This window comes from Magnolia sinica, chromosome 15 (assembly GCF_029962835.1).
Source record: "Magnolia sinica isolate HGM2019 chromosome 15, MsV1, whole genome shotgun sequence".
Lineage (NCBI taxonomy): Eukaryota > Viridiplantae > Streptophyta > Magnoliopsida > Magnoliales > Magnoliaceae > Magnolia > Magnolia sinica.
Window position 1 is genome coordinate 8,122,128 of NC_080587.1, and position 26,469 is coordinate 8,148,596.

Consider the following 26,469-nt stretch of genomic DNA (forward strand, 5'->3'; position numbering starts at 1 on the left):
CCATGGGCCTCCCATACATCAAATGGGCCTCATAACATGGGTCTCATATATGTCAAGGTGGGCCTCAATGGACGGCCATAAATAAATCAAGATGGGCCTCATAACATGGGTCTCATATATGTCATGGTGGGCCTCAATGGATGGACACAAATAAATCAAGATGGACCTCATACATATACCAAGCTGGGCCTCAATGGACGGCCACAAATGAATCAAGATGGGCCTCATACATATACCAAGGTGGGCCTCAATGGACGGCCACAAATGAATCAAGATGGGCCTCATACATATACCAAGGTGGGCCTCAACAGATGGCCACAAATGAATCAAAATGGGCCTCAACAGATGACCACAAATGAATCAAAATGGGTCTCAACAGAATGGCCACAAATATGTCAAGATGTGCGTGCGTGTGTGTGTGTGTAAATGAATTATATCAAAAGAAGAACTGGACCTCACTCCAAATAGTAGTGACAATGATTTCCACCGTTTAAAAATATCCTACAGGGCCCACCGATAGTGAATTGAACTATCGTGGCCCTTAAGAAGTTTAAACGGTGAATTTCACTGTTCCCACTATTTTTCAGCAGTGGGGATCCACTTGAACCATGGATCTGACTCATTCTTTAGCCCCTGCCATAAAATGGGCTTCCAAAATGGTTGAATGGTTTGGATGCAACACATGCATCATGGTGGGTCCCGAAAATGGAAGGCATGGAGGATACCAGTGGGACCCACAGAACTTGGTTACGCTACTCCAGCAGCTATGCACTGGAGTGAGGTACACCAGCCGTCCCACGGACGGTGTGGGATACAATACATACATCAGTGGGTCCCACATGGGGCCCACCATAATATTATTCTGCCATCCAGGCCGTTGATAAGGTCACACAGACCGATGCAGAGGAAAAACAAATTTCATATTAATCCAAAACTTATGTGACCCAGGAAGGGTTCCAATGGTAGACGTTCATCATCACTGTTTCCTGTGATGTGGGCCACTGAGTAATGTATATGGCTGATTTTTGGGGTGGGGCCCACTGCCCTAAGGGGCCATTAAATGCACGGCATGGATGTTCGAAACACATCACGGTGGGGCCCACGGCTGGGACTGTGGGTCCCTGCTGTTCGTCCTCCAAAACGCAGCAGAACGCTGCTACTGCGTCAGGCGCTGCCTGTTTATTTTTTTTATTTTTTATTTTTTAAATCGTATTGTCTCACGATTTTTTGTACGTGGAGCCGACATCGGAAGAATCTACCCCGTCCACTGGTCCCTATAGCTCAAGACAAGCTAAACAAGCCTAATATTCAATATATTTTGGGGTATAAAAACAACATGGGTATTTCAAAGGTAAAAACGTTGTTTGCTATGCTATGGCCCACCAGAAAATCGTATCAGCTTCATTTTTCGGCTCAACGCCTTAAATAATCTGAAGAATAAGATGAACGGCATGGATTACATTCACGCATTAAGGTAGGGCCTACACAAGTGGCCCACCCCAAATACTTTACACCAAGCTAATATTTGTGTTTTCCATTCAACGTCCAGCGTTCAAGGACGCTGGACGGTTGTGTGTTGCAAGTGGGTTTCCCACTTGGGCACCAAATGATGGGTGGTGTGGATACAACACTTATAAAGTGGGCCCCACCTATAGATGACTTGGATAAAATACATGCCTTATGGTGGGGTCCATCCGAGTGGGCCACACAATTACATCATCACGTAGAGAGAGAGAGAGAGAGAGAGAGAGAGAGAGAGAGAGAGAGAGAGAAATAGACACATGTGATGGAGGGACCCCGACACTATGGGCCCTCATTTGCAATCAATCAAACATCAAGTGAGTCCCATAACACGTGAGCCCATCAAATCAAAGATCAATGGTGGAGATCCCTTCTCCACCAACATGGAAGGTCTAGATGACCTCTAGCCATGCAAAGAAAATAAACATCACGATGGGGTGTATAGATAATGACCCCGTATGGAATGATCATATGCATCAAGGTGAGCCATCGGCCACACCTAGGGTCCAAAGTGTGATCTATACCATCAATAGGTAGGCCTCACTTGGCCCTTCATCAAAAAAATGAAATCTAGGCCTAATAGAACACCAACCATTTGATCTTCTCAGTCCGTTGGAATGCCGGTCTCTTTGTGCTTCACTTTGATGGAGGGTGATGAGAGTTAAATGACTAGGATGAAGGTTTTGGGGTGGGAAGTGGGCCACACACACTCATTTTTCTCTCATGAAAGAGTTTGGACGTTAGCCTCTTCTCTTGCTTGGAAAATGTGTTGAGAGAGAGAGAGAGAATGGTTGTAAAGAGAGAGAGAGTGATTGGTGATGGATGTGAGGTGAGAGATTTATTGACTTTGTGGTTGCTTGACTTGTGGAGAAAGAAAACATGCGTGTTTATATTTGACATAAAATGATTGATTGATTGATTGATGAGACATGTTGTAGAGATTCTTTTGGGATTGCAAACGGGCGGCGTTTTCTTCGAAATAAACGTCGGCCCACATCTCCCTGCTAGGGTATCGGATCGGTATACAAGACGGGGCGTTGGAACCGCGGCGACGGTGCGGTCGAAATGGTACAAGTCTCGGATTAAGCAGCCTCAAATCTACGGGATACGACTTAGGATCACGCGCAAACATTAATTATAAGTCACGGATTGTGAAAATTCGACGGGAATGATCGCGGGAGTCGAGGGAACAGTACGGATTAGGATACGGGTCTTACAGGTATTGTTTGGTAAATAACTAAAAATGAGTTTATCTCTTTTTATTTAACAGTAATTATGTGTTAGGAATCTTCATCTCTAATACATAATCATTAAAACTGAATGTTTGTTTGAAGAAGCAGAGGCTGTATTTATTTCAGAACTCATATTAAGCAGCTACCTAAGTTTATAACGGTATTAACTGTTATGGTTGTTATAAGTAATCAAATGGGTTGGTTTTATGTGCAATACTTAGAAGCTTAAGGAATCCATCTGCCATTCTATTTACTATTTAGTTGGGTATCTCTCTGTTTACTCAAAATTTGCCAATGCCAAACAGTTGGTGGTAGGAATACCATGTTTGGCAGCCGTCGCCAAAATAACAGGTTTCAAGAATTTAGGGGATCCCACAAAATCAAAATTAAGGATTCAGCCTCAATCCCAATTTTGGCAGCCCAGGTGCCTTCCACATCAGATTTGTATATGTGGAGCAGCATTTTCCCGGTTTAATCACTACTATAGATCATTTTATTTTCCCTGAAACTTCGTGTTGTTGTGATTAGGGGGCTTAAAACGATGCTTCCTTGTGTGGAATCTTACAAGTATATATGGAGCCCACCTGATTTACCATCAGGGTATGATCTTGATTGTGCCCAGATGATCCCCTACCCAAACGGACCATTTGTTCCATTTACACACTGTTTAAAACATTATGAAATAGGCTATACATATATATGAAATTTTGTAATTAACTTGCAATGTCCCGGTTCTAGTACTCACATGCATGTGGTGATCCCGTCCATCCATCTTGTGGACCACATTGATCAGCAAAAAATGTGAAGCAATCGTCATGAGATGTCAGAAATGCCAGGAGTCAAGAGGTGTGGTTCCATCCAGCTAAAAATATACTTTCATCTCCCAACTACATGGACCCGGCCGAATTGATGGCTGTCTGGATCAGTTAAACTTACCATACAGTAAAGAATATCTGATCTTACTTGTATGTTATCCTTCTCTTTCCTGGGAGCGGATTAGCTCTTTCTGGGGTAACAGCTTAGTGGGTGTGGTGTTACCCTTACTGTGTGGGGCCCACCTTGATGAATTTGTTTCATATCGGGTAGACCATACTATTGTACATATCTAATTTGTTGTGGGGTGTTAGCATGGAGATCTAAAAGAATATGATGATTACCCATTTATTTTGAAGAGAAGCTGAGAACCGATTGTTAGGATTATTTGATCAATGAGGCTTCTGATCTATGGCTCATCCCTAGCTGGGCCCATTCCTTTACCTGTAGAAATACGAGGACATTGTGAAGGAAGGTATCCTGCATTGTATAGGTATTGGCGTTTGCTTTCCTTATGGTTTTTTTTTTTTTTCTTTCTTTATCCTTTTCAGTGGTTCCTTTTTCTCCCACTTAATGGAATTTTTACTTTTGCTTTTTTAGTTCTATTTGTGGAGTGTTTCCTTATTTTCCATTACACATTATTACATTTTCAGTTCTTGGGGATTTCCACCAGTTTCGAGAGAAAAGAGTGTTGAGTGTTTGTCTGTGAGAGAGAGTTCCTTCTTCCTTTCATCTTCTTCTTCTCCATCATCACAAGTGCGTTGTAGTCTACTTGTGTGGACGGCTTACAATCATCCTCATTCCCTACCACTCTCTCAGCTCCCTCCACTACAATAGATCAGGGAGACCTCTTGATTCAGAGGATCGGTATCAAACTCTTCATCGTAGAAATCTATCCACGTTATCCTGATCACTTCAAGGTAATATCTTAACCATCCATGTTTAGATCATTATTAGAAATCTGAATTTATTGCACATGAGGTGTTCAAGGGAATTGGATCCTTAAAAGTACCAGGTTTGTGTTTATACCTGAAAGATCCAAAACCAGCTCACCCCACCAAGAAAATGAGATGCTCTGAAAATCATGCCAATCCAACCATCAACTAGGCCACCATGCAAATTTGGCCCACTTAATGATTAGATTAGCCTGATCTCTAAGGTGTCCATTATTTTTTTTTTATGGTGGACCATCCTTGTGGATGGTTTAGATTACATGCACAGTGATGGTTCGACTCTTGTCTAGCGTCCTTGTACCTGATGGCTACATATTTCTCTAATCCCCTCCTTATTGAGCGCCACAGATAGAAAAATGATTGTGATCTTTCATTTTAATTGATATCACTCTTTGTTCAATCTTAGATTATTTCAATTGATATGATTTGTACGGGAAAATGATTGTGATCATTCATATATTCTTTGTTCAATCTTAAATTATTTCAATTTATATGAATTATACATCCAACATGGCCTTATCTAATACTTATATAAGTATTGGTCTTTATGGGTAACTTGGTTCTTTTAAAAGAGCTTTGACATGTCAGATGCAAGAACAAGGCAGCTCACGTATACACATGTGCTAGCATGGCATATACACATGAAATACATGAAATCTAATCCATCAATCAGAAGAAGGAAATGGAGATACAAGTTGAAGTAGAGACCATATTGGTGGCAATTGATGGTCTGCCGCCTGTTGCTTGGTCCATTTATGGAAGGACCCCACTTGGTTGCATGGTCATATGAACTAGACTGACTATCAGCTCCTTGAAAAAAAAAAACCCCACTAATAGAAAATCCTAATTATCCAATATTCTCTGTTGAATGTATACTTTAGGCCAATTTTTATTATTACAAATTTGTTTGAAAGTTGTTACTTGGACGGAGAGGATAATCCGATGCCATATTTAGACAGTCACCCTAGGGTAACGGATCAGATGATGCACCCACGAGGCCACATGGCCTGGTCAAACAATAGACAATCAAGCATAAGGGCAAGCTCCAAACAGAAAATGGTCCAATAGGCTATACTATACTAAATCTTAGGGATTTTTTCAATTGGCAGATGCCTTTTGTGCTCAGGATTGAAAATCTTTTACTTTTAAACTATTTTATAAAATTTCTACTATTTTTACCTTCAGTAAAGCAGCTGCCGCGTGTGAAAGCATTTCAATACTGCTTGCTAGCCTGGCTAATCACGCCATACCTGCCACCCCCAAGCTGGGTGAGACCCCTGAGGCCCACCACGCTCCTTGCGAGAAATCCATATCATCAATCAGTTTCACCATATCATTTGTGTGTGGGCCCAAAAATGAGGCAAATTCAAAACTCAGGTGGTCCACATGGGCAGAAAACAATAGGAAGGAAAATGCCTACTGTTAAAACCTTCCTAAGTTCTATTGTGATGTTTATATTCCATCCAAACTGGTCATAATATCATTTGCATTTTTAATTTTTATACACGCACCCTACACACACCACACCCACCCATGCATACATGGAATTTCACCACCTATGGGTATTGAACCCAGACCTCGTGTTGAAACTGCTGAGAGACTAACATCATAGTAGGCCCCAAATGTGGAAGCGGATTGTGTAGTAAGTCACTATACGTGTAGCTAGCGTACTGAGTAAACTCTTTCTGAGGTCCACCATGATTTATGTATTTTATCCGCTCCGTCCATCTATTTTCCCAGATAATTTTAGGGCTTGAGCCTAAAAATGAAGCATATACAATATTCAAATGAACTACACCACAGGAGACAGTTGACTTGAAATTCTACCCTTCAAAATTTCTTAGGGGCCACAGAAGTTTTAGATCAAGCTTATATATGTGTTTTCCATTCATCCATGTCTGGATGATCTTATGAACAGGTTGGATGACAAATAAACATTACTGTAGGGCCTAGCAATGTTTCAACAGTGGAAATCATTATCCCCACTGTTTGGTGTGGTATGATCCACTTGATCTTTGTATATGCTTAAATTTTGGGCTCAATCCCTTAAATTAAATGGAAAAATGGATGGACGGTGTGGATAGACCATATCCATTCAAGGTGGGCCCAACTGAGTTTAACTTATCTGCATCATTTTGGCCCCATCCCTTAAAACCGATAGTGGATTACCCAAATACATCATGGTGGGCCCCATGAATAATGGCTGGGTTCAATACACACTGTTTCTTGGCCCGTGGCACACTTCAGATCCACCCCACTTTTTAGCCCACCCCTAAAACGATTTGGTGGAACCGGTGGAATGGGTAAAATTGTCAGAGACATCACGGTGGTGGACCTGAGTGTTTAAGGGGTAGCCACTCAATCACCACTCCTTGCATACATAAATGATAGCGAATTTCTACATATTACTGGGCCACGACCCTTAAGGCTGCCGTGAGGTAAGTATATTATCAAAACAATTCAACTGTTTTGCCAATTCATTTTGGAGCATGAGCCCAAAAATGAGGCTGATCCAAAGCTCAAGTGGACCACACCAATAGAAATAGTGGTGATAAGGGCACCTACTGTTGAAACCTACCTAGGCTCACCATGTTGTTTTTGAGAAATCCATCTCATCCATCTATTTCGCCAGCTCATATTAGAGAGTAGGCAAAAATAAGGCAAATCCAAAATTCCATTTAATCCAATACACAAAATGACCAGTAGTTCGAGAGTCCATTATAATCACAATCAATCAAGTTACATCTCAATTCTGAAGAAACATATATAAGTGGAGCTTTCACTAATTAATGCAACAATTCAAGCTTCATAAACAATCTACAGGTATGAGAGGATATTCATGTGCAACATGTAAGTGTTTATACAAGATAAATGTTGAGCATATGAGTTTCAAGATCTATTACAATAATTATTATGAGATAAAAACTGTCAATTATCAGTCAAAATAAAAAGGAAAAATATCACTTAAACTAACATGAAAGCAGAAAGCCCAAGGGGAAATGTCATTACCTTACGAGTCAAATTGCCAACTAATGTTGCTAGGAAGTGTGCGCGCCCTTAGAATCGAATCATACCATAAATTGTAAAATTGTACGGTTATATCAAAGTTTTACATGTTACTTGTGGTTAAGATCATAGCTTAGGGTTTGAATTACTTAGATTTAAGGTTTTGATGCAGAAGTAGGGTAGTTGATTTAGGGTTTAGATTAAACCTAATAGAATTCTAATAAAAATCTTATAGATTAACACACTACATGATTTGAGTCTAAAACTAAACAAGGGGCTTGGGAAGTTATTTTTCCCCAAATGATAATTAAGGTCTAAAACTAAGCATCTCCAAATTGGATTCACTATAGAACTAAAAGTCCACTAAAAATTAAATTTAAAGATAATTTAAGAAACATAATACCTCAATCAACCGAGTCGATTCAATCCGGAACTTGACCCGACCTTGATTCGAACACCATGCACTAATGCCACTTGACTGAACTTAGCTGAATTGATCTGAACTTAGCCCCGTTGGGCTGAACTTGACCAAACTCGCCGAATCAACCTACCACCGCCATTTCTTCTTCTTCTTCTTCTTCACTTCTTTCTTTTTCTTATATTCTTTCTCTTGGTGGCAAGCAGGGCCTGGGTTCAACTCAGCCAAAGGACTCAATCAATGAGTTGGACTTGGTAAATAAATGAGTCAACTCGGTTTGACCCGACCAACTTCTCTCCCCCTCTTCCTCTTCTACCTTCTTCCCTTTCTTCTTGTCTAAGCAACCATGTTGTTTTTGAGAATCCATCTCATCCATCTATTTCGCCGGCTCAGCTCTGGGCAAAAATAAGGCAAATCCAAAATTAAAGTTGGCCACACAGCATGAAACAATAGAGAAGGCATGCAATACCCACCGTTGATACCTTCTTGAGTCCATTATTATATTTATAAGCCATCCAAATCACTTGAACCGTGACGAGGGAGGGAAATGCCTATAGGCTACAGCTGAAACCTTCTTGGGTCAATTATTATGTTTATATACCATCCAAACTGCTTGACCCATGATGCAGGCAGGGCTCACCATGATGCATGTTCAGAAATCCACGTTGCCCGATCTTTTAAAAAAAAAAAAAAAATAATTATTTAAATACTGATGTTACTAGGCCAAAAAGCTTTTGGATCACTTGAGTTTTGGATATTTCAACAGTGGGTGTTCAATCCGGCTGTTGCAAGTGACATGCCCCACTAGAGTGTTGATCTACCTTATATTTGGGTCTGCCCGTTAAAATGATGTAACAAAATGGTGGACGGGGTGGATTTTTCAAAAACATCCCAGCGGGCTAGCATTGTTTCAATAGTGGGAGTTTAATAGCATTTATTCAAGTCGTGCAGCCCACTTGAGTGTTGGATTTGTTTGGGTCCATCCCCTAAAATGAGCTGGCAAAAATGGTGGATAGGTTGGATTTGTCAGAAACATCACTGGGAGGTTGGATTTGTCAGAAACATCACTGGGGGCTACAGAGTTTTTAGAGCTCCTCTATTTTAAGATGGGTGTTCAATAGCACTATTTGAAGCCGTATGACCCTGCAAAGTTTTGAATTTTCATCATATTTGGGCCTATCAACTAGAAAATGAGCCAGAAAAAACTGGTGGATGGGTTGTATTTCTGAAAAATATCACAGTGGGTCACACAGTTTCAATGACAAACAACAATGTGCATTTAATACCACTGTTGTAAGTCATCGGGCACAGTTAAGTGTTGGATCTGACTCATATTTGGTCTCACCCCTTAAAATAAGCTGATAAAAATGGTGGATGGGGTGATTTCTCAAAAATAATACAGTGGGCCACATATTTCAGCAAAAATCACAATGTGTTCCAATGGTCGGCATTCAATACCCTCTATCAAGCTGTGTTGCCCCGTTAAGTTTTGGATCTGCCTCATTTTTGTGCCCACCCCCTAAAATCATCCAGCAAAACTAGTGGACAGGGAGGATCTTTTAAAAACATCATGGTGGGTCCCACAACTGTTTCAATGGTGTGTGCTAGTGTTGTTTCAATGGTGGGCATTTAATAGCCACAATTTACTATGGTCTGGCTCACTCAAATTTTATATCTACCTTGTCTTTACTCTCATGCCCTAAATGGATCAGAAAAAACCAGTGAACGGGGTGGATTTCTCTCAAACATCATAGTGGGCCCTGAATATTTCAATGGTGGGTGGGCATTGTTTAAATGGTGGGGGTACAATACCCACTGTTTCCAACCATATGATCCATTTATCTACTTCATTTCTTGCTCACTCACTAAAATTATTTGGCAAAACTGGTGGACCACATGAATCCTACTTTAAAAAAAAAAAAAAAAAAATACTGATGTTACTACGCCCAAAAAGTGAAGTTGATCCAAAGCTTAAGTGGGCTACATTAAAGGAAATATTTGAGATTGAATAACCACTGTGGAAATATTCTTTCCTGGGCTCATCATGCTATTTATGTGTCATCCAAACCAGCCATAAAATCATTCTCACCCCCTAAAATCATATGGAGAAAGTGGACCAGGTAGATCTTCCAAAAAGATCACTGTAGGCTTTATGAGTACTTCAATCATGGGCATTTGAGTATTTGATTTGCCTCATAATTAGACATACACCCTAAAATGAGCCAAAGAATATGGTGGGCCACGAATGTTTTAATATGGATTCGCGTTGTGTCAACAATGGGAGTTCAATACTATTGTTTCAAGTCGTGTCGTCCACTTCAGTGTCGGATTTGTCTTTTATTTGTGCCCGCCTCCTAAAATGATCTAATAAAAATAGTGAACGGGGTGGATTTCTGAAAAATATCATAATGGGCTACATGAGTTTTTGGATCACTTAGATCACTTAAGTTTTGGATATTTCAACAGTGGGCGGGCGTCAATCCCGCTGTTGCAAGTGACATGCCCAACTTAAGTGTCGATCTACTTTATATTTGGGCTTGCCCATTAAAATGATGTAACAAAATGGGGGACGGGGTGGATTTTTCAAAAACATCCCAGCGGGCTAGCATTGTTTCAATAGTGGGAGTTTAATAGCATTTATTCAAGTCGTGCGGCCCACTTGAGTGTTGGATTTGTTTGGGTCCATCCCCTAAAATGAGCTGGCAAAAATGGTGGATAGGTTGGATTTGTCAGAAACATCACTGGGGGCTACAGAGTTTTTAGAGCTCCTCTGTTTTAAGATGGGTGTTCAATAGCACTATTTGAAGCCATGTGAAACTGCATAGTTTTGAATTTTCATCATATTTGGGCCTATCAACTAGAAAATGAGCTAGAAAAAACTAGGGGATGGGTTGCATTTCTGAAAAATATCACAGTGGGCCACACAGTTTCAATGACAAACAACAATGTGCATTTAATACCACTGTTGTAAGTAGAGCTGGGCATCGGTCCGAGTCAGACCGGATTGCGCCTAACCCAGTCAGATCCGAAATTCTAATAGGCTGACCCGAAATCGATCCGATCCGAGGCCGGGTCTAGGTCACCTGACTCGGACAGATCCGATGCTTGATTTATTTGACCCGATCTGAGTCTAACTCGGTCAGGGAAACCGAGTCGGATCGGGTTGAGCACTATTTAGATCATTTGATATGGTGTGGTCCACTTCAGTCTTCAATGTATCATAATTTTTTGTTCAACAACTAAAATGATATGTCAAAATGGATGAACGGCTTAGATAACATATATACATCAAGGTGGGCCCTATATGACTAAAAAAAATTTGTATCAATGCCTGCTGCCTGTGTTGTCCCATCAGGCAGGCTACTGAAGTAAACGTCACCAAGTTCCAAGTTCTGTCGGCCCCACTACATTGTATGTGTTATATCCACACTGTCCATCAATTTCGAGATATCATTTTAGGGCATGAGCCAAATAATGATGTAGATAAAAATCTGTAGTGGACCACATCACAGAAAAAAGTGGGGAGAATGATTCCCACCGTTGAAACTATCCTAAGGCCCACCGTAATGTTTATTTGAAATCCAACCTGTTCAAAAGTTGAAAAATAAAGAAATAAGGGAAAACAAAATTACTAGGTTGATCTAAAACTTTTGTAGCCTTTAAAAGCTTTTAATGGTGGGCGTCACTGTCCATAGAGCTTTCTATGTTGGGGTCCACTGGAGCTTTGGATTTCATTCATTCTTTGGATATTGCACTTGATCTTTCCAAATGGATGGAAGGTTGGATACAAAACATACATCGTGGTGGGGCCCAAGGAACTTGGTTAAGTCACTTTAATACATACTCTCGTAGCCTACCGTGTTGACATACAAAGCAAGTAATATAGAATACAATTGTTGCCCACGGGCCATGAAAGTAACTCATACTCACAGGCGAGTGAACTCTGTTGGGGCCCACCATGAATGCATGTGGTGTATCCACGTCGTCCATTTGTTTTTTCAAATTATTTTAGCTGTTGAATCCAAAATTGATAAATATCCAAAGCTCAAGTGGACCACACCATAGGAAAAAGTAAAAATATTGATTTTCACTCCGGATCTGGCTGGATTGGAATGGTCCGGATCTATTCGGATCGGGTTTTCGGATCGGAACAATCCGGATTAACCACTACCCGATCTCGATCCGAAAACTAGTCGGATCTAAATGAACTTACCCGATCTAGACTGTCGGTTCGGTTCGGAACGGGTCTGATCGGGTCGGATTCACTGGATCGGGTCAAAAATGCCCACCACTGTTGTAAGTCATCGGGCACAGTTAAGTGTTGGATCTGACTCATATTTGGTCTCACCCCTTAAAATAAGCTGATAAAAATGGTGGATGGGGTGATTTCTCGAAAATAATACGGTGGGCCACATGGCTATTTCAGCAAAAATCACAATGTGATCCAATGGTCGGCATTCAATACCTTCTATTCAAGCTGTGTTTCCTAGTTGAGTTTTGGATCTGCCTCATTTTTGTGCCCACCCCCTAAAATCATCCGGCAAAACTAGTGGACAGGGAGGATCTTTCAAAAACACCATGGTGGGTCCCACAACTGTTTCAATGGTATGTGCTAGTGTTGTTTCAATGGTAGGCATTTAATAGCTACTATTTACTATGGTCTGGCCCGCTCGATTTTTATATCTACCTTATTGTTAGGTTCATACCCTAATTGATCTGAAAAACCTAGTGAACAGGGTAGATATCTCTCAAAAATCATGATAGACCCTAACTATCTCAATGGTGGGCTGACATTGTTTGAAAGGTGGGTGTAGAATACCCACTGTTTCCAACCATATGATCCACTTACCTATTTCATTTTTGGCTCACTCCCTAAAATTATTTGGCAAAGTTGGTGGACCACATGGATCCTACTTTTGGTTGAAATCACCAAATTATCATGCCTAAAAATTTAAACGCCTAAACTATAGAACACTAAGATCAGTCCCAAAATCAAATTGGTTGAACAATTCAAGCAACTCATTCATGGACAATGCTTTCTGGACAAGGACAGTTGAATTTTTCCATCTCGACAATCCAAAAATTGTCAATCAATCCTTGAGTAAAATCTTCAAATTGGGCCCATGAGATCAAAATTCTATGTAAGGGTGACAGATCTGCTAGGTCTTCCGAAAAGTATTTCTTTGAATCAAACAGGGATGTTGTTCATCGCTTGCAAGGTCATTAGCTGCTCAACCTAGATAGATTTTGAGATATGGGACCCACCTGAATTGATCCTGATTGTGCCAGATGATCATCTGCCCAAACAGACCATTTGTTCCATTTATACACGTGTGTTTAAAAACTTAATGCAATGCATTCATCAGAAATGTTAAAATTCCTCTGTTCTATTACTCGACATGCTTGCGGGCGATCCAGTCTGTCCATTCGGAGGACCGCACCTATAAGCCAAAAATGTGCCGTAGCAATCACAGTAATGTTAGAAATTCTAAGAGTTAGAGGTGTGGTGTGCCGTAGGGAAGGACATGCTCAGTAGCTTTCGTGGAAGGCTTAGCAACACTTGACCCTCCTAGCTAGGAAAGGAGTTATCATCGAAGCCTTTCCTTTATCCTTAAGTTGACCCCAGTCAGCAAATGGTGGCTCCTGCAGATGACTTGCTGTTCATGGCTAAGGGAGACTTCGTTGTTACATTTCCCATGGCCATGACGGTTGTCAACGAGATGCCTTTGTCCTTAATAATGACTGGCCGATTCCTGGGTTGTGACATCTGTAATGGAACGGTTGGTTGCTGATTTGTCATTCAGGAAGGTTGTTGCAAAGGATGCTGCACTGTTGCTTCTTTTTTTTACCCGGGACAATCGATTATTGCTATATTGGCTTGAATAATATTTGCATCAGTCATTTCAAAAAAGGGATCACGATCAATCCCCATTGCCCTTATTCTGTAAAACTTAAGAAGGCTTTTTGTCAATGTTCTCCAGTATGATGTTCTTGAAAATGACACGATTCTTAGCAGAATGAGATTTAGTACCGTGTCACTTCCAATACACATCCATTTTCAATTCCTCAGCTGATGGGACCTTTTGGTAATCCGGGAGTTTAATAAATTTGACTTCCAATTGGAGGTCAAAGATCTCTTCGGCATTAGACTCGGGGGCACCTTTTTAGGGGTTAACACCGGTAGAGGCTTTAATCTCGGGGCATTACAAGGTCGGACCCTCGTAGGGGCATTTGCCAATTACCTCCGCCACAGCTGATTCATAGTCAACTTCTTGGTCTTCGCACAGTTGTGTGGGGGTTAGTTCCGCCATGTCTAGTTCATAATTCAGTTCGTGATAAGACAAGCCCCTTGATGCATTCATATGGTGTTTCTCCCCTTAGAAAATCCACTAGTATCAGGTGGTTCTAATTGACAGCCCAAACAAGTCACCAAAATGTATGCCTTCAAACTTCTCGTGAAGCTCAAAGTTCATGTCTTTTAAGGTGAGTCTGGTGAACTCAACTTCGTGAAGGATCACCGAGTACTAATTTTTAGCACTTTTGAAACAACTGATGAATTGCTTGGTCATTTCTACGGGCAACTAGCAAAGTTTTGACAAATGGCCATTAACCTCTGGCTTGATTCAAGGGAAACCTTTCCTCCATATCAAGCCAGGTTTGGATTGAATTCTTCCTAAAACTATATATATGAGTATAAATGGGATTGGGAGTTATTATTCTAAGGGATTCTAAGGCTTTCTAAAAGGGTTCTAAGGGTTCCTAAAAGAGTTTTAGGGTTTCTAAAGGGTGTATCAAGGGTGAGATTCGAGGTTGTTCCAATCGGGTAAGTCCTCTTTCTTTATAATTTCTATTTTTATAGTAAAGATCTGTCGCTTTGTGTCGTGGTTTTTTCCTGAAAGGGTTTTCCACGTTGAATCTGTGTTCTCTTGTATTTGCTTAGTGCTTTTAGATTGCTATCCTAGATCTAGATCTGTGTGATTCCGCAACACAAATCCCTGACATTGCTCGACCATTTTTACAAGCAACTGGCAAAGTTTTGACAAATGGCCATTAAAACCTCTGGCTTGATTTAGGGGAATTGCATATGAAACCTCTCCTCCATATCAAGCCAGGTTTGGATTGAATTGATTAGGAGGTTTATGTACCATGTAAATGCTGCTCCCATCAAGGAATTCCCGAACAACCTCAATTTCAAGAAATCATAATGCAATACTTCACCACATTGCATGGTGAAGCAATCGATATGCTAAAACGTAGAAGTCTCACCCTTTTCGAAGAATATGATATACTCAGGGAACTTGAAACCTGTAAGTTACTCAAAGTATTAATATACCCAGTTAGGATAGGATTTCCTGTACATTGGTCAGGCAATTCGCCAATCGTTCAGTTGGATGTTGTACTCCTAAATGAATCCTATGTTATCGTCTTGGCCGAGCAATCATTGCAGCAGTGCAAGGTATGACCTTTGTATCACTTGATCAATGGTCGAGGAGGTGGTGGGATCAGAGGTTGCTCTCATGTATCTCAAACCTCTTGTAGCCTTGTTAAATGGTTGGTGTGATATTCACAGGTTACTTCCGGGTATATAAATCTTCTGGTAGCCTTGCTAAATGGTCAGTGTGATTAGAGGTTGCTCCCCTTAATTCTTGGTCGTCGGGTAGTAATTGTGCAGCATCGGCCAGGTGGTCAGCTTCTCCCCGAGATTATTGATGTATGCTTGGAGTTACCCCTTAGGTGTACATAGGTTTTAGGCAACAAATTTCAATTGGTTGTAAGGTCGGCCATTTTGGTCGTTTCTCCTCACCACCGATGGTCATGGTATAGGAAGACCTTGGAGTTTGGTCTAGCTAACCCTTGTAGGGAGCTTGGTCGGTTGTTCTGCTTTCAAATCCAAAGGGAGATTGGGAGCAGGCTGAATATTCATGATGTCAAAAGCTACTCAAAGAAACTTTTGACTGCCCTTTTGAATGTCTCTACTTTTATCTAAATGCCCTCTATGATCTACCTTATGTGTCCTTGCATCTAAAGGAAGCGCATGGCGACATCTCTGAAGACTAGTTGAGAAGAGAATCATGTGTCCACGTTGACAGGTTTAATGCACTGTCCTTTGTCTTATGGCTGTTTTATAGTGTAAGGGATAGAACTATCCTTTTTCAATTTAGGAGGCATCTTGCTCTATTGAAGAATACTAAAGATAGTATACCATGTCTCATCAAGCATGTCAAAAAATATGTTTCTCATAATTCAATCAAACACGAGGCCACATATGTTAACAAAGGCCCGTATTCGATTAAACGTGTGTAGTTAGGTTAGTGCAGGTATGCCAGAGTCATACTCGACTTGAGTTTAATTGAACACTAGTGACCCCAACGCTAGGACATACCAATTAAATTTCATGAATTCGTGGAATTAGGTACCTTCTCATCTACCACTTGCTATAGCAATCAGGCAATTTAAAAGGGTAGGGGTTTATCCTTGTGAATGGATTCTTTTTGCCTTACATTAAGGACTTTTCTCTAAATGGTGATAGAAGGGTTTGTATTTTTTAATAGAACAATGATGGATAAAAAAGATTAAAACTAAAGGATAACAATGCTGATTTTATTAATGTATATTTGAAGCTTAGTACAATCAACAAATGAACAATAAAATCAGATAAACAAAAGATAAATACCTACGATCGCCTGTGTGAATAAAAAATCGAGTTAAGTGGTCAATAGGATATAACTAATGGTTTAATCTTCCAAATAAGGACTCGGTTGATCGGGAATCCAATGACTGGAGGTCGTGAATATTAATAACACTCCTAATTGTACTGTAGTGAAGCCACTACACAGTAACAATCTAAACTAACCTAAGCATTAGACGTTCTGTATCGTAGTTGGATAGAAGTGGAGGAATCTCAATTAAGATAAGTAACGTTGCTCTATGTATGAGAGAATATGTTTGGCATGGGGTCCTGAGTTCTTCATCATGTTCTCCTTATATAGCTCGGGAGGAAGCAAACCCTCATTGGATTTTCTTGTTGATCCAAGATCCTTGGTGATCACGATGCATAGTTGTTTCCTAATCATCCCAGACTTGCCAATGAGGTCTCCAGGGTTACAATACAAAATTGTTTTTAGATCTCCTTACTAGCATGACTATAGAGATCTGCAGACATTGTGGGATCAATCTCATTATATCTGGATTCCTTACAGTGTCTTTGATTTCTTTGAGAAGAAACCATTTCTCGAACTTTCGTAATCGTCGCGAGAGCACCAATCGTCTCTAGGAGGATCTCTCATTTTTAGCAAGATTATGTAAGATAGCCTTGCTGAGCATATCCAATTTGTGCTATTATCGCCAATTTGTGCTATTATCGCTATCTCGATAGGTCTTTATAGACTTGTCGTGCACGCTGCTTCGATCACACATGCCACTTGAATAATGGCTACATGTCATTCGTCACAGTGTTTTATCTATAAACCGGCATACAATTTTGCATCTTCTGCTTTTGGCAAGTGACGTGCCACCGAAGGATATGAGGCAAAAGATATCCTTGGTATGTGGCTAGAATTTCGTCCATCATTTAATAGGAAGCGTTGACATATGGTGGCATCTTATTGGTATGTGTGGATAGAGCTGTACACGAACCGAGTTATCTCGGTTAACTCGCTCGACTCGACTCAAAAAAGCTTGATTTGACTCAGTTCGAAATTGAGTTCGAGCCGAGTCAAGTTGATTTTTTGAGCTTGAAATTTCGAGCTTACCCGAGCTCGACTAGACTCGGATCGAACCCTAACTCGAATTGAACTCAGATCGAACTTGTTCGGTGACTCTATTATTTTGATATTGATGTTGCTTAGCAAGTGTTTGATGACATGACTCAACGAAGTGTCGGCTGGTGGCAAGGAAGGTATGGATATGAAACAAATACCCTTGTATCTAAATTTACATGTTGCCTACTAAGTGTTTGATGAAATACCTGTAAATCGATGCTGCTGCTTTACATTCCGTGAAAAGTTGAAGGTGCACTCCATGTGTCTAAGAAAATGCTGTAGAGGCTCGATCTTGGCTCAAACTGGCTCGAGTTGCTGACCGAACCAAGCCGAGCTGGCCAGTCAGGCTTGAGGACCGAGCAAAGCCGAGTTCAAGCTAAGCTCAGCTAGTGGCCGTGTCAGGATAGTTGTAAACAAGTGGGCCCCACATTTAGATGGCCCCATATTGATGTGGGCCCACCTAATGGATGGTCCACATCAAAGGTCGGCCCATTATGATAAATAACCCACATCCAAAGTGGGTTGGCATGATAGACAACTCACTTCAAAGGTGGAACTTACATAATGGACGGTCCACATCAAAGGTGGGATCTACATGATGTGCAGTGGACATTCAAGCTAGCCCCACATGATGGACAAAGGCCGGCCCCTAATGATGAATGGCCAATATCCAAGGCGAGCCCTGCATGATTGGCAACCCACATTGAAGGTGGGGCCCACATGATAGATAGTCCACATCAAAAGCGGGCTCCACATGATTGCTAATTAATAATGGTGGGTCTCAAATGATGGATGATCCACATCAAAGCTCGGCCCTAATAATGAGTGGCCCATATCCAAGGCAGACCCCGCATGATGGACAACCCACATCAGAGGTGGGGCTCACATAATTGATGGTCCACATCAAAGGTGGGCTCCACATGATGGGTAGTGGATATTGAAGGTGGGCCCCACATGATGGATGACAAACATCAAAGGTGGGCCCTATAATGAACGGTGCACATTTAGGCCCATTTGGATACCACTAAATAAGCTACCTTTTCTACTTATGACAATAGATAAGTACATTTGGTTTATGATCAATTATATGTAACATTTTTACTTAATGTTACTTAATCACTTCATCTTAATAAGTAGAAACCAAGTTAAGCTACGTACTTGAGAATTAAGTAGCTTACAATCCAAACGCCCTTAAAGGTGATCCCCTAATGATGAATGGGCCACATCAAAGGTGGTACCCACACAATGAACGGTCTACGTCAAAGGTTGGCCCCACATGATGGACGGTGGATGTGAAGGGGACCAAATAGACTTGAGGGATAATTACTTATGATGTTCGAAGCCAAACAAGATTTTCTAATTTTTGGCTGATAAGTATGCCGTTTACCAATCGTACTTATCTACTGAATAAGTAGAAACTAAAATAAGTTACTTATCTAAAGTTACTTACCATCCCAATGCCCCCTAGATATGCAACATTGTGGCAAATATGGGTGCTTGGAGCTAAATCATAGCAATGATTAGTGCACGTGGGATACTTGAAGATGGATAATAAACATGTGGCAAATGTGGCATATGCAAGCATTGAAGCTGAAATATAGCACATGTGGCACATGTGAGGTGCTTGAGGTTGTATGGTGGCATGCACATGTGGCGCAAGACATGCATCCGCACATTTGACACATGTGGGCCCTTTGAGAACTTGTGCACATTGGCACATGCAGGATGCTTTCCACATGTGGGTTACAAGAAAGGATAGAATTGTAGAACATGTGGCGCAGTGGCAGGTGTGGGGCACAATGAAGATAGATGGTGCCACATTTGAGTTTAACTCCATTTTCCTTCCATAATGGGAAAATGGCCTCCCTTCAAATGAGTGGATGTGTGAGAATGCATTAAAAATAGTTTTCAATAAAGATAGAAAATGGCAAAAGATGTTTCACATAAGTTGCAAAAAAAAAAACAAAAGACTTAACAAACAACTAAAAGTTAGTTTCACAGGATTGTTTTCTTTCCTTTCATTAATCCAAACAAGCCCTTGTGATATTAGTAATAAAAAACGTACGTAGAACAAGATTTTGTGAAGGTCATCCTGTCAAATCAATACTCGAGAAAATCACCAGCAGTTTCCATAAAAAATTGCACATACCGAGCAATTAGAACCATCTGCATAGTGGCCCACCAGACCAACAATCCTAATCAACGAACATGAGCCACACTCAAGCTGGAGACAGCCAATTATGTCAACTCACGTGTTGGGCTCTCATTGGCTTATTATATAGTGAAGAATCTAAGATAGATAGATGGAACATGTACATGCAGTAATAGAAGAGGATATGATAGATGGAACATATATAGGCAATGATAGAGGCGGATAATCTTGTATGTGATCTTGAAATCCTTCTCTTTCCCTTACTTTGAACATCTCTAATTTTTTTTTTCTCATGATTTCCCTGTTAGGAACAAGGAATGGCAGAAGCAGTTGTATCCGGCTTTCTTCAACTAGTTATTGAAAAACTAGCATCGCCAATCCTAGAAAAGTGTAAACTGTTCTGGGGTTTTCACAAGGAGATGGAAAATCTAAGAAGCCGGTTATCAACGATACAAGCAGTGCTTGAAGATGCGGAGGAGCAGCCAGTAAAGAGCAAGGCGTTACAGAATTGGCTGGGAAAGCTTAAAGATGTGGTTTATGATGCAGATGACATATTGGATGAGTTCACAATCGAAGCAAAAGTGGAAGCTAAACGCAGAAAATTGCAGATCGGCACCTTTTCAGCATCGAACCTGGTGTCCCGTTCAAATATGGCAGATAAGATAAAGGAGATAGGGCAGAGATTAGATAAGATTGCTGAAGAGAGGTCTCAATTCCATTTGATAGGGGGAGAACGGGTGTCAGATATTAAAGGCCGAGAACCAACTGATTCATTTGTAATCGAATCAGATGTTTATGGAAGGGAAGAAGATAAAAGAAGGGTAATGGAATTACTGATTAGCAACGATAACGGAGAGGATGTTATAGTCATCCCCATAGTCGGTATGGGGGGCCTTGGGAAGACCACACTCGCTCAGTTAGCTTACAATGACGTGAGGGTAGCAACGCATTTTGTATTAAGAATGTGGGTTTGTGTGTCCGACCATTTCAGTCTGAGTAAGGTAACAAAAGATATCATAGAGTCAGCAACCCATAGCAAATGTGATCTCCAAAGCATCGATTAGCTGCAGCATCGCCTAAGAGAATTGCTGAGGGAGAAGAAGTTTTTACTTGTGTTGGATGATGTCTGGGAAGAAAATCCTGTGAACTGGGATCGGTTGAAACAATTTCTAAGAGGAGGTGCAGCGGGTAGTAAAATCATAATAACTACCCGTAGTGAAAAAGTTGCTTTAATCATGGGCACTCTCCCTCCACAGCATTTGGCAAGATTATCAGACGATGATTGTTGGTCTCTGTTCAAGCAGCGGGCGTTTGAGCATGGAAGACAAGAACATCCAAACCTTATAATGCTTGGAAAAGAAATTGTGAAGAAGTGTGGGGGCGTCCCTTTGGCGGCGAAGGCGCTCGGAAGCTTGATGCACTTCAAAACAGAGGAAAGAGAGTGGTTGTTTGTCAAAGAAAGTGACATTTGGAATCTACCCGAAGAAGATAATCACATTTTACCTGCTCTGAGGTTGAGTTATTATCATCTTCCACCACATTTGAAGCAATGCTTTGCATACTGCTCAATATTTCCAAAAGATCATATAATCGAGAAGGAGAAGCTGATCCGACTATGGATGGCAGAAGATTTTATTAAATCATCGGGCAGAAGTCAACAAATAGAAGACGTCGGTGGAGAGTATTTCAATAATCTATTATGGCGGTCCTTCTTTCAAGATGTTCGGAAAAATAAAGATGGGAATATAGTAATGTGCAAGATGCATGACCTCATGCATGATCTTGCATGCTCTGTTGCTGGGAATGAATGCTCGATTGAGAAGGAAAAGAATGTGGTACTGAGTATCCCTAACAGATCTCGTCGTTTGTTGTTGGAGTGCGGGTATAATATATGTGTCCTAATAGACCCAGAGCCCTCAAGGAGAGCAAACCATTTGCGAACGCTGCTTGTGCTTAGTAGTCTGCATTTCAGCATTCCTCATAATGTTTTGGTACATTTTATGTTCTTACGCGTGCTAGATTTAAACAATGTGAATGTCACCACGGAGTTGTTGGATTCAATCAGCAGTTTGAAGCACTTGAGATACCTCGAGCTGTGTATAGGAATACAAGCCCTTCCTGAATCCATTTGCACCCTTTACCATTTGCAAACCTTGAGACTCTCATATTGTGATTTTCTCAAAGAGTTACCCAGGAACATGAGCAAAATGACTAGCCTAAGACATCTTGAAATTGATTTCTGTCATCAATTGACCCATATGCCAGCTAATATGGGAGAACTAAAGTTCCTTCAGACCTTGCCAATATTCATAGTTGGTAAGGATAGTGGATGTGGTATAAGAGAGTTGCAAGGTCTAAACCTTGGAGGAGAATTGACTATTCGAAACCTCCAGAATGTGATGTGTGCAGCAGATGCCCAGGAAGCAAACTTGAAGGATAAGCCGAACCTTCATAAGTTACACTTTTCATGGGGTCCGGATATTAATCTTCAGTTGGAAGGAAATGTCGAGCAAACCCTTGAAGGTCTCCGACCACATCAAAATCTCAAAAGGTTGACTGTGGAAGAGTACATGGGTGTCAGATTTCCGCGTTGGATGTGTTCTTCATCACTTCCAAATCTGATTGAAGTTTCAGTGATTAATTGCAGAAGATGCGAACAACTCCCCCCGCTCGGCCACTTACCATTCCTGAAGGTTCTTGTGATACAAGGAATGGATGCCGTGAAATCTATTGGCAACCATTTCTATGGCGGCAATGATGTCACAGAGTCATTCCCATCACTGAAAGAACTCGCCATCCAAGATATGCCTAATTTAGAGGAGTGGTCAGGATCCAATGGAAGAGTACTCCCCTGCCTTAACCAATTATTTATCCGGGGATGTCCAAAGTTAACAACACTTCCATGCCTGCCATCTCTAAAAGAATTGGAATTGACGGATGGTAATGAGATGTTGTTAGGTTCAGTGGCAAACCTTGCTGCTCTAGAGTCTCTGTCTATTTGGGGCTGCAGTATGTTGGTATCTTTGCCAGAGGAGTTACAAAACCTCGCCTCTCTCCGTTCTCTGCGGATTGATGGGTGCAATGGTCTAACGTCCTTGAGACTACAAGGCTTGAGCTCTCTTCAATCTCTATCCATCGAGGGGTGTCAAAGTTTAACGAGTTTGACAGGGGGACTGCAACACCTCACTGCCTTGCATTCCTTGAAAATTATTGATTGTTAGGAGCTGGAATATTTACCAGAGGGTATGCAACACCTTACTTCCCTTCGACAACTCACCATCTTTAGCTGTCAGAAGTTGACATGTTTGCCAGAAGGGCTACGACATGTCACAACACTGGAAGATCTATCAATTTGTTACTGTCCAAGTCTAACGGCTCTGCCGGAGTGGATAGGAAACCTCTCCTCGCTTCGATCTTTGGAACTTTACAAATGTCCTCAATTGGAGTGTTTGCCAGAGGAGTTACAAAACCTCACCTCTCTCCGTAGGCTGTCAATTGATTGGTGCAATGGTCTAACGTCCTTGAGACTACAAGGCTTGAGCTCTCTTCGAGAACTATACATCAATGAGTGTCAAAGCTTAACGAGTTTGATAGGGGGACTGCAACACCTTACTTCCCTTCGACAACTCACCATCATGAACTGTCAGAAGTTGACATGTTTACCAGAGGTTACGCAACACCTTACTTCCCTTCAACACCTCACCATCAAGAGCTGTCAGAAGTTGACATGTTTTCCGGAAGGGCTACGACATGTCACAACACTGAAAGAGCTACACATCGATGGAATGACTCCGCCGGAGTGGATAGGAAACCTGTCCTCGCTTCGAGATTTGGCGATTCATGGTTGTGATAAATTGACGTGTTTGCCATCCGGGTTACAACTCCTAACAAACCTCCAACACCTACGAATCTGGGGTTGGTCATGTCTAACGGCTCTGCCGGAGTGGATAGGAAACCTCTCCTCACTTCGATATTTGGAAATTTACAAATGTCATCAATTGGAGTGTTTGCCATCAGGGTTGCAGCTCCTAACAAATCTCCAAAGTCTAACAATCCAAGGATGTCCCCAGCTACAGAAGCGATGCGAGATGGAGAAAGGTGAGGATTGGCACTACATATCACACATCCCACATATTCAGATTGGCGAGGCTGCCCCCATTTAGGATTGTAAGCACCACTTCTCACTCAAAATTTATCTTTGCTTTATTAGTTAGGGATTTTTACTGGAAAGCTCCTTGCTAATAATATGATTGGGAATTTTATAAAATACTACAATATTAAGACTATATTTACATCTCAGTACTTTTCTAAAATTATCTTCGCATTAAACTACCTCACTGATCAAGGTAATTGTCAAGGTGCACCTTATGTCATGTTTTTCATTAAATGACAAAAATGCCCATCCTTAATGATTTATCTCAATTACTTAAATGTAAATACCATATTTATGAGGTGTTTATTGTTGAAAGTTGTTGGTAGCAAGGGGCTATTGGTCAGTGCTCTATGGATTTATTTCCCATATCATTTTATAGCATGATTCAAAAGTTAAGTCACGTCCAAATCTCAGGTGGACCAAGGAAATAGTGGTCTTTAAGCACCCACAATTAAAAACCTGCTTAGAGGCCCCGAAAGCTTTGGATCAAGCTTATGTTTATTATTGGGAAATGCTTTTTAAGAGGAGAAATTACAATATTGCTCACCTTTGTTTTTCTTTACAACAAAGTGGAGAATCAAAAGTTGTGGGGTCCATGTGGTATGTGTCTCACATCCAACCCTCGAACATTTGCACACTAATATTATTATTATACTGAGTAAAAATATCAAAAATTTAACCATAAGGTGGGCTAATCCATAAAAAAAATAATGTACAGCATTCAAAATTCTCAATTTAAGCGTAGCCCATTGGCTAATATGATTGACCTGATATTTTGGTCATGTTATCACCATGGTGTGGTGCATATGTTGGATGGTTTGGATGTTACTCATATACTACGTGGGCCTACAAGTATTGAGTTTCACTACTTACTAAAGAAAAAATGAGAGTATTTTTGTAATTTCATCCCTCAAAATGCATCACCTCATAATTTTTAATTGCAGAGGCTCTATTTGGTAAAATATAGATTCCTCAAGATTTTTGCGTTAAAACTCCCAAAAAAATAGAGGTCACTTCAGTCATTTCAGCTGACCAAAAGGCAATCTTACGTGCTTTCCTTTAGTCAAGACACTGTCTACTAAAAATGCTTAACTTACTCTCGGTAGATGTATTATCGTTTTAATTATTTGTACTTCTTCAGGAGTGAGATGGAGCCACACATGGGCATCAAACAACGGAGACAATTCAGGAGCTCATGATAATCTAAGGCTAGTGCTACCTTGAATGCTTGCATGGTTGAAGTTACACTGCAAATGATCTGTTCAAATCTAAGGTAATTAACTTTAAGATCATTAATTTTAAATATATGTTGGAGTGAAATTAAGTCACTAAGGCCTAGCTCTGATAGAAATAAAATTTTTAATGTGAAAGATCATGCTGTTTATAGTATTTATGTTACATTATTTAATCTAACAATATTTTAGGCTTGTTTGAATTGATGGAGTCTAAAGAGTAGAATTGAAAGGAAAATTCCACATCTGAGGAAAATAATGGATGAGGAAATCCATGGAAAAGAATCCTAAAAAGGTTGTCTATGTTACTTTCCATGATTTTAATGGCCCATTTGGATACCACCAAATAAGTTACTTTTTCCACTTACAACAGTAGTTAATTAACTTATTTCAGATAAGTTTGGTTTATAATTAGATAAGTAACTTTTTTTCATTTAAAATCACATCACTTCGGTTAACTTTTTTACCTTTTCTACTTTTCATAGTTACTAAAGAGACGCATCAGGAGAGATGAAAGAAAGGAGAAGATGATGAATATGTTATTAACCAAACATGCTTATCTGCTTAATTAGTAGAAACTAAGATAAGCTACTTGATGCATAAGTAGCTTATCTTAAGTAACTTACGATCCGGACGCCACCTAATGGAAATGTGGAATGATCACTGATCAAAAAGTGATATTTGCCTCTCAAAAAGTGTGGAAATGTGGATAATCAAGGTCTTTGGAAGAAAATGAAAACACTCTTTTCTAGGAAAACTGTAGAGAAGAAAATAGCTTCTCACATGTAACTTTATTGGCGCAACAGACGGAAAACATCACATTAGCAGAAAACTCTTTCTTTTCCACAGTTATTTTTTGGATTCCACCAATCCAAACAGGCAGGCCAATCATCCTTTTATGGACATTGCAATGATCAGATTGTTGGAATGACAAGAATTACATGGTCAAAAATCATACAATGAAGGATGTTATTATCAAATAATGCACTTACCATGATTGTACATACCTTATAATGAAGTAAATTCCATGGAACTATTTGTCCATTATGCAAATTCTGTCTTAGCATTGTCAACTACCTGAATTTTTTTGGTAGATGCAACGTATGGTTCCTGGATTGCCTTTTGTGGTTAACTGATGCGTTTGGCAAACAGATCATTTAAACACCATCATTTCATTGTGGAATGGGAATGGAACTCCTACAAATGAATAAGGAGCCTAGCAGTAAAC

At 40.5% G+C, this 26,469-nt stretch overlaps 2 protein-coding genes across 2 annotated transcripts; both read left to right on the top strand.

Moving 5' to 3' along the window:
• Nucleotides 1-4,116: 4,116 nt before the first annotated feature.
• LOC131227461 (putative disease resistance protein RGA3) lies at nucleotides 4,117-20,920 on the top strand. The gene is made up of 2 exons (XM_058223256.1): nucleotides 4,117-4,486; nucleotides 20,165-20,920. Exon 2 carries the CDS (start codon nucleotides 20,174-20,176, stop codon nucleotides 20,918-20,920), a length of 747 nt encoding a protein of 248 aa, XP_058079239.1. The 5' UTR covers nucleotides 4,117-4,486; nucleotides 20,165-20,173.
• Nucleotides 20,921-21,091: 171 nt separating this feature from the next.
• LOC131228152 (putative disease resistance protein RGA1) lies at nucleotides 21,092-23,077 on the top strand. The gene has a single exon (XM_058223980.1). The coding sequence runs from the start codon at nucleotides 21,092-21,094 to the stop codon at nucleotides 23,075-23,077; it is 1,986 nt and encodes a 661-aa protein (XP_058079963.1).
• The last annotated feature ends 3,392 nt before the right edge of the window (nucleotides 23,078-26,469 follow it).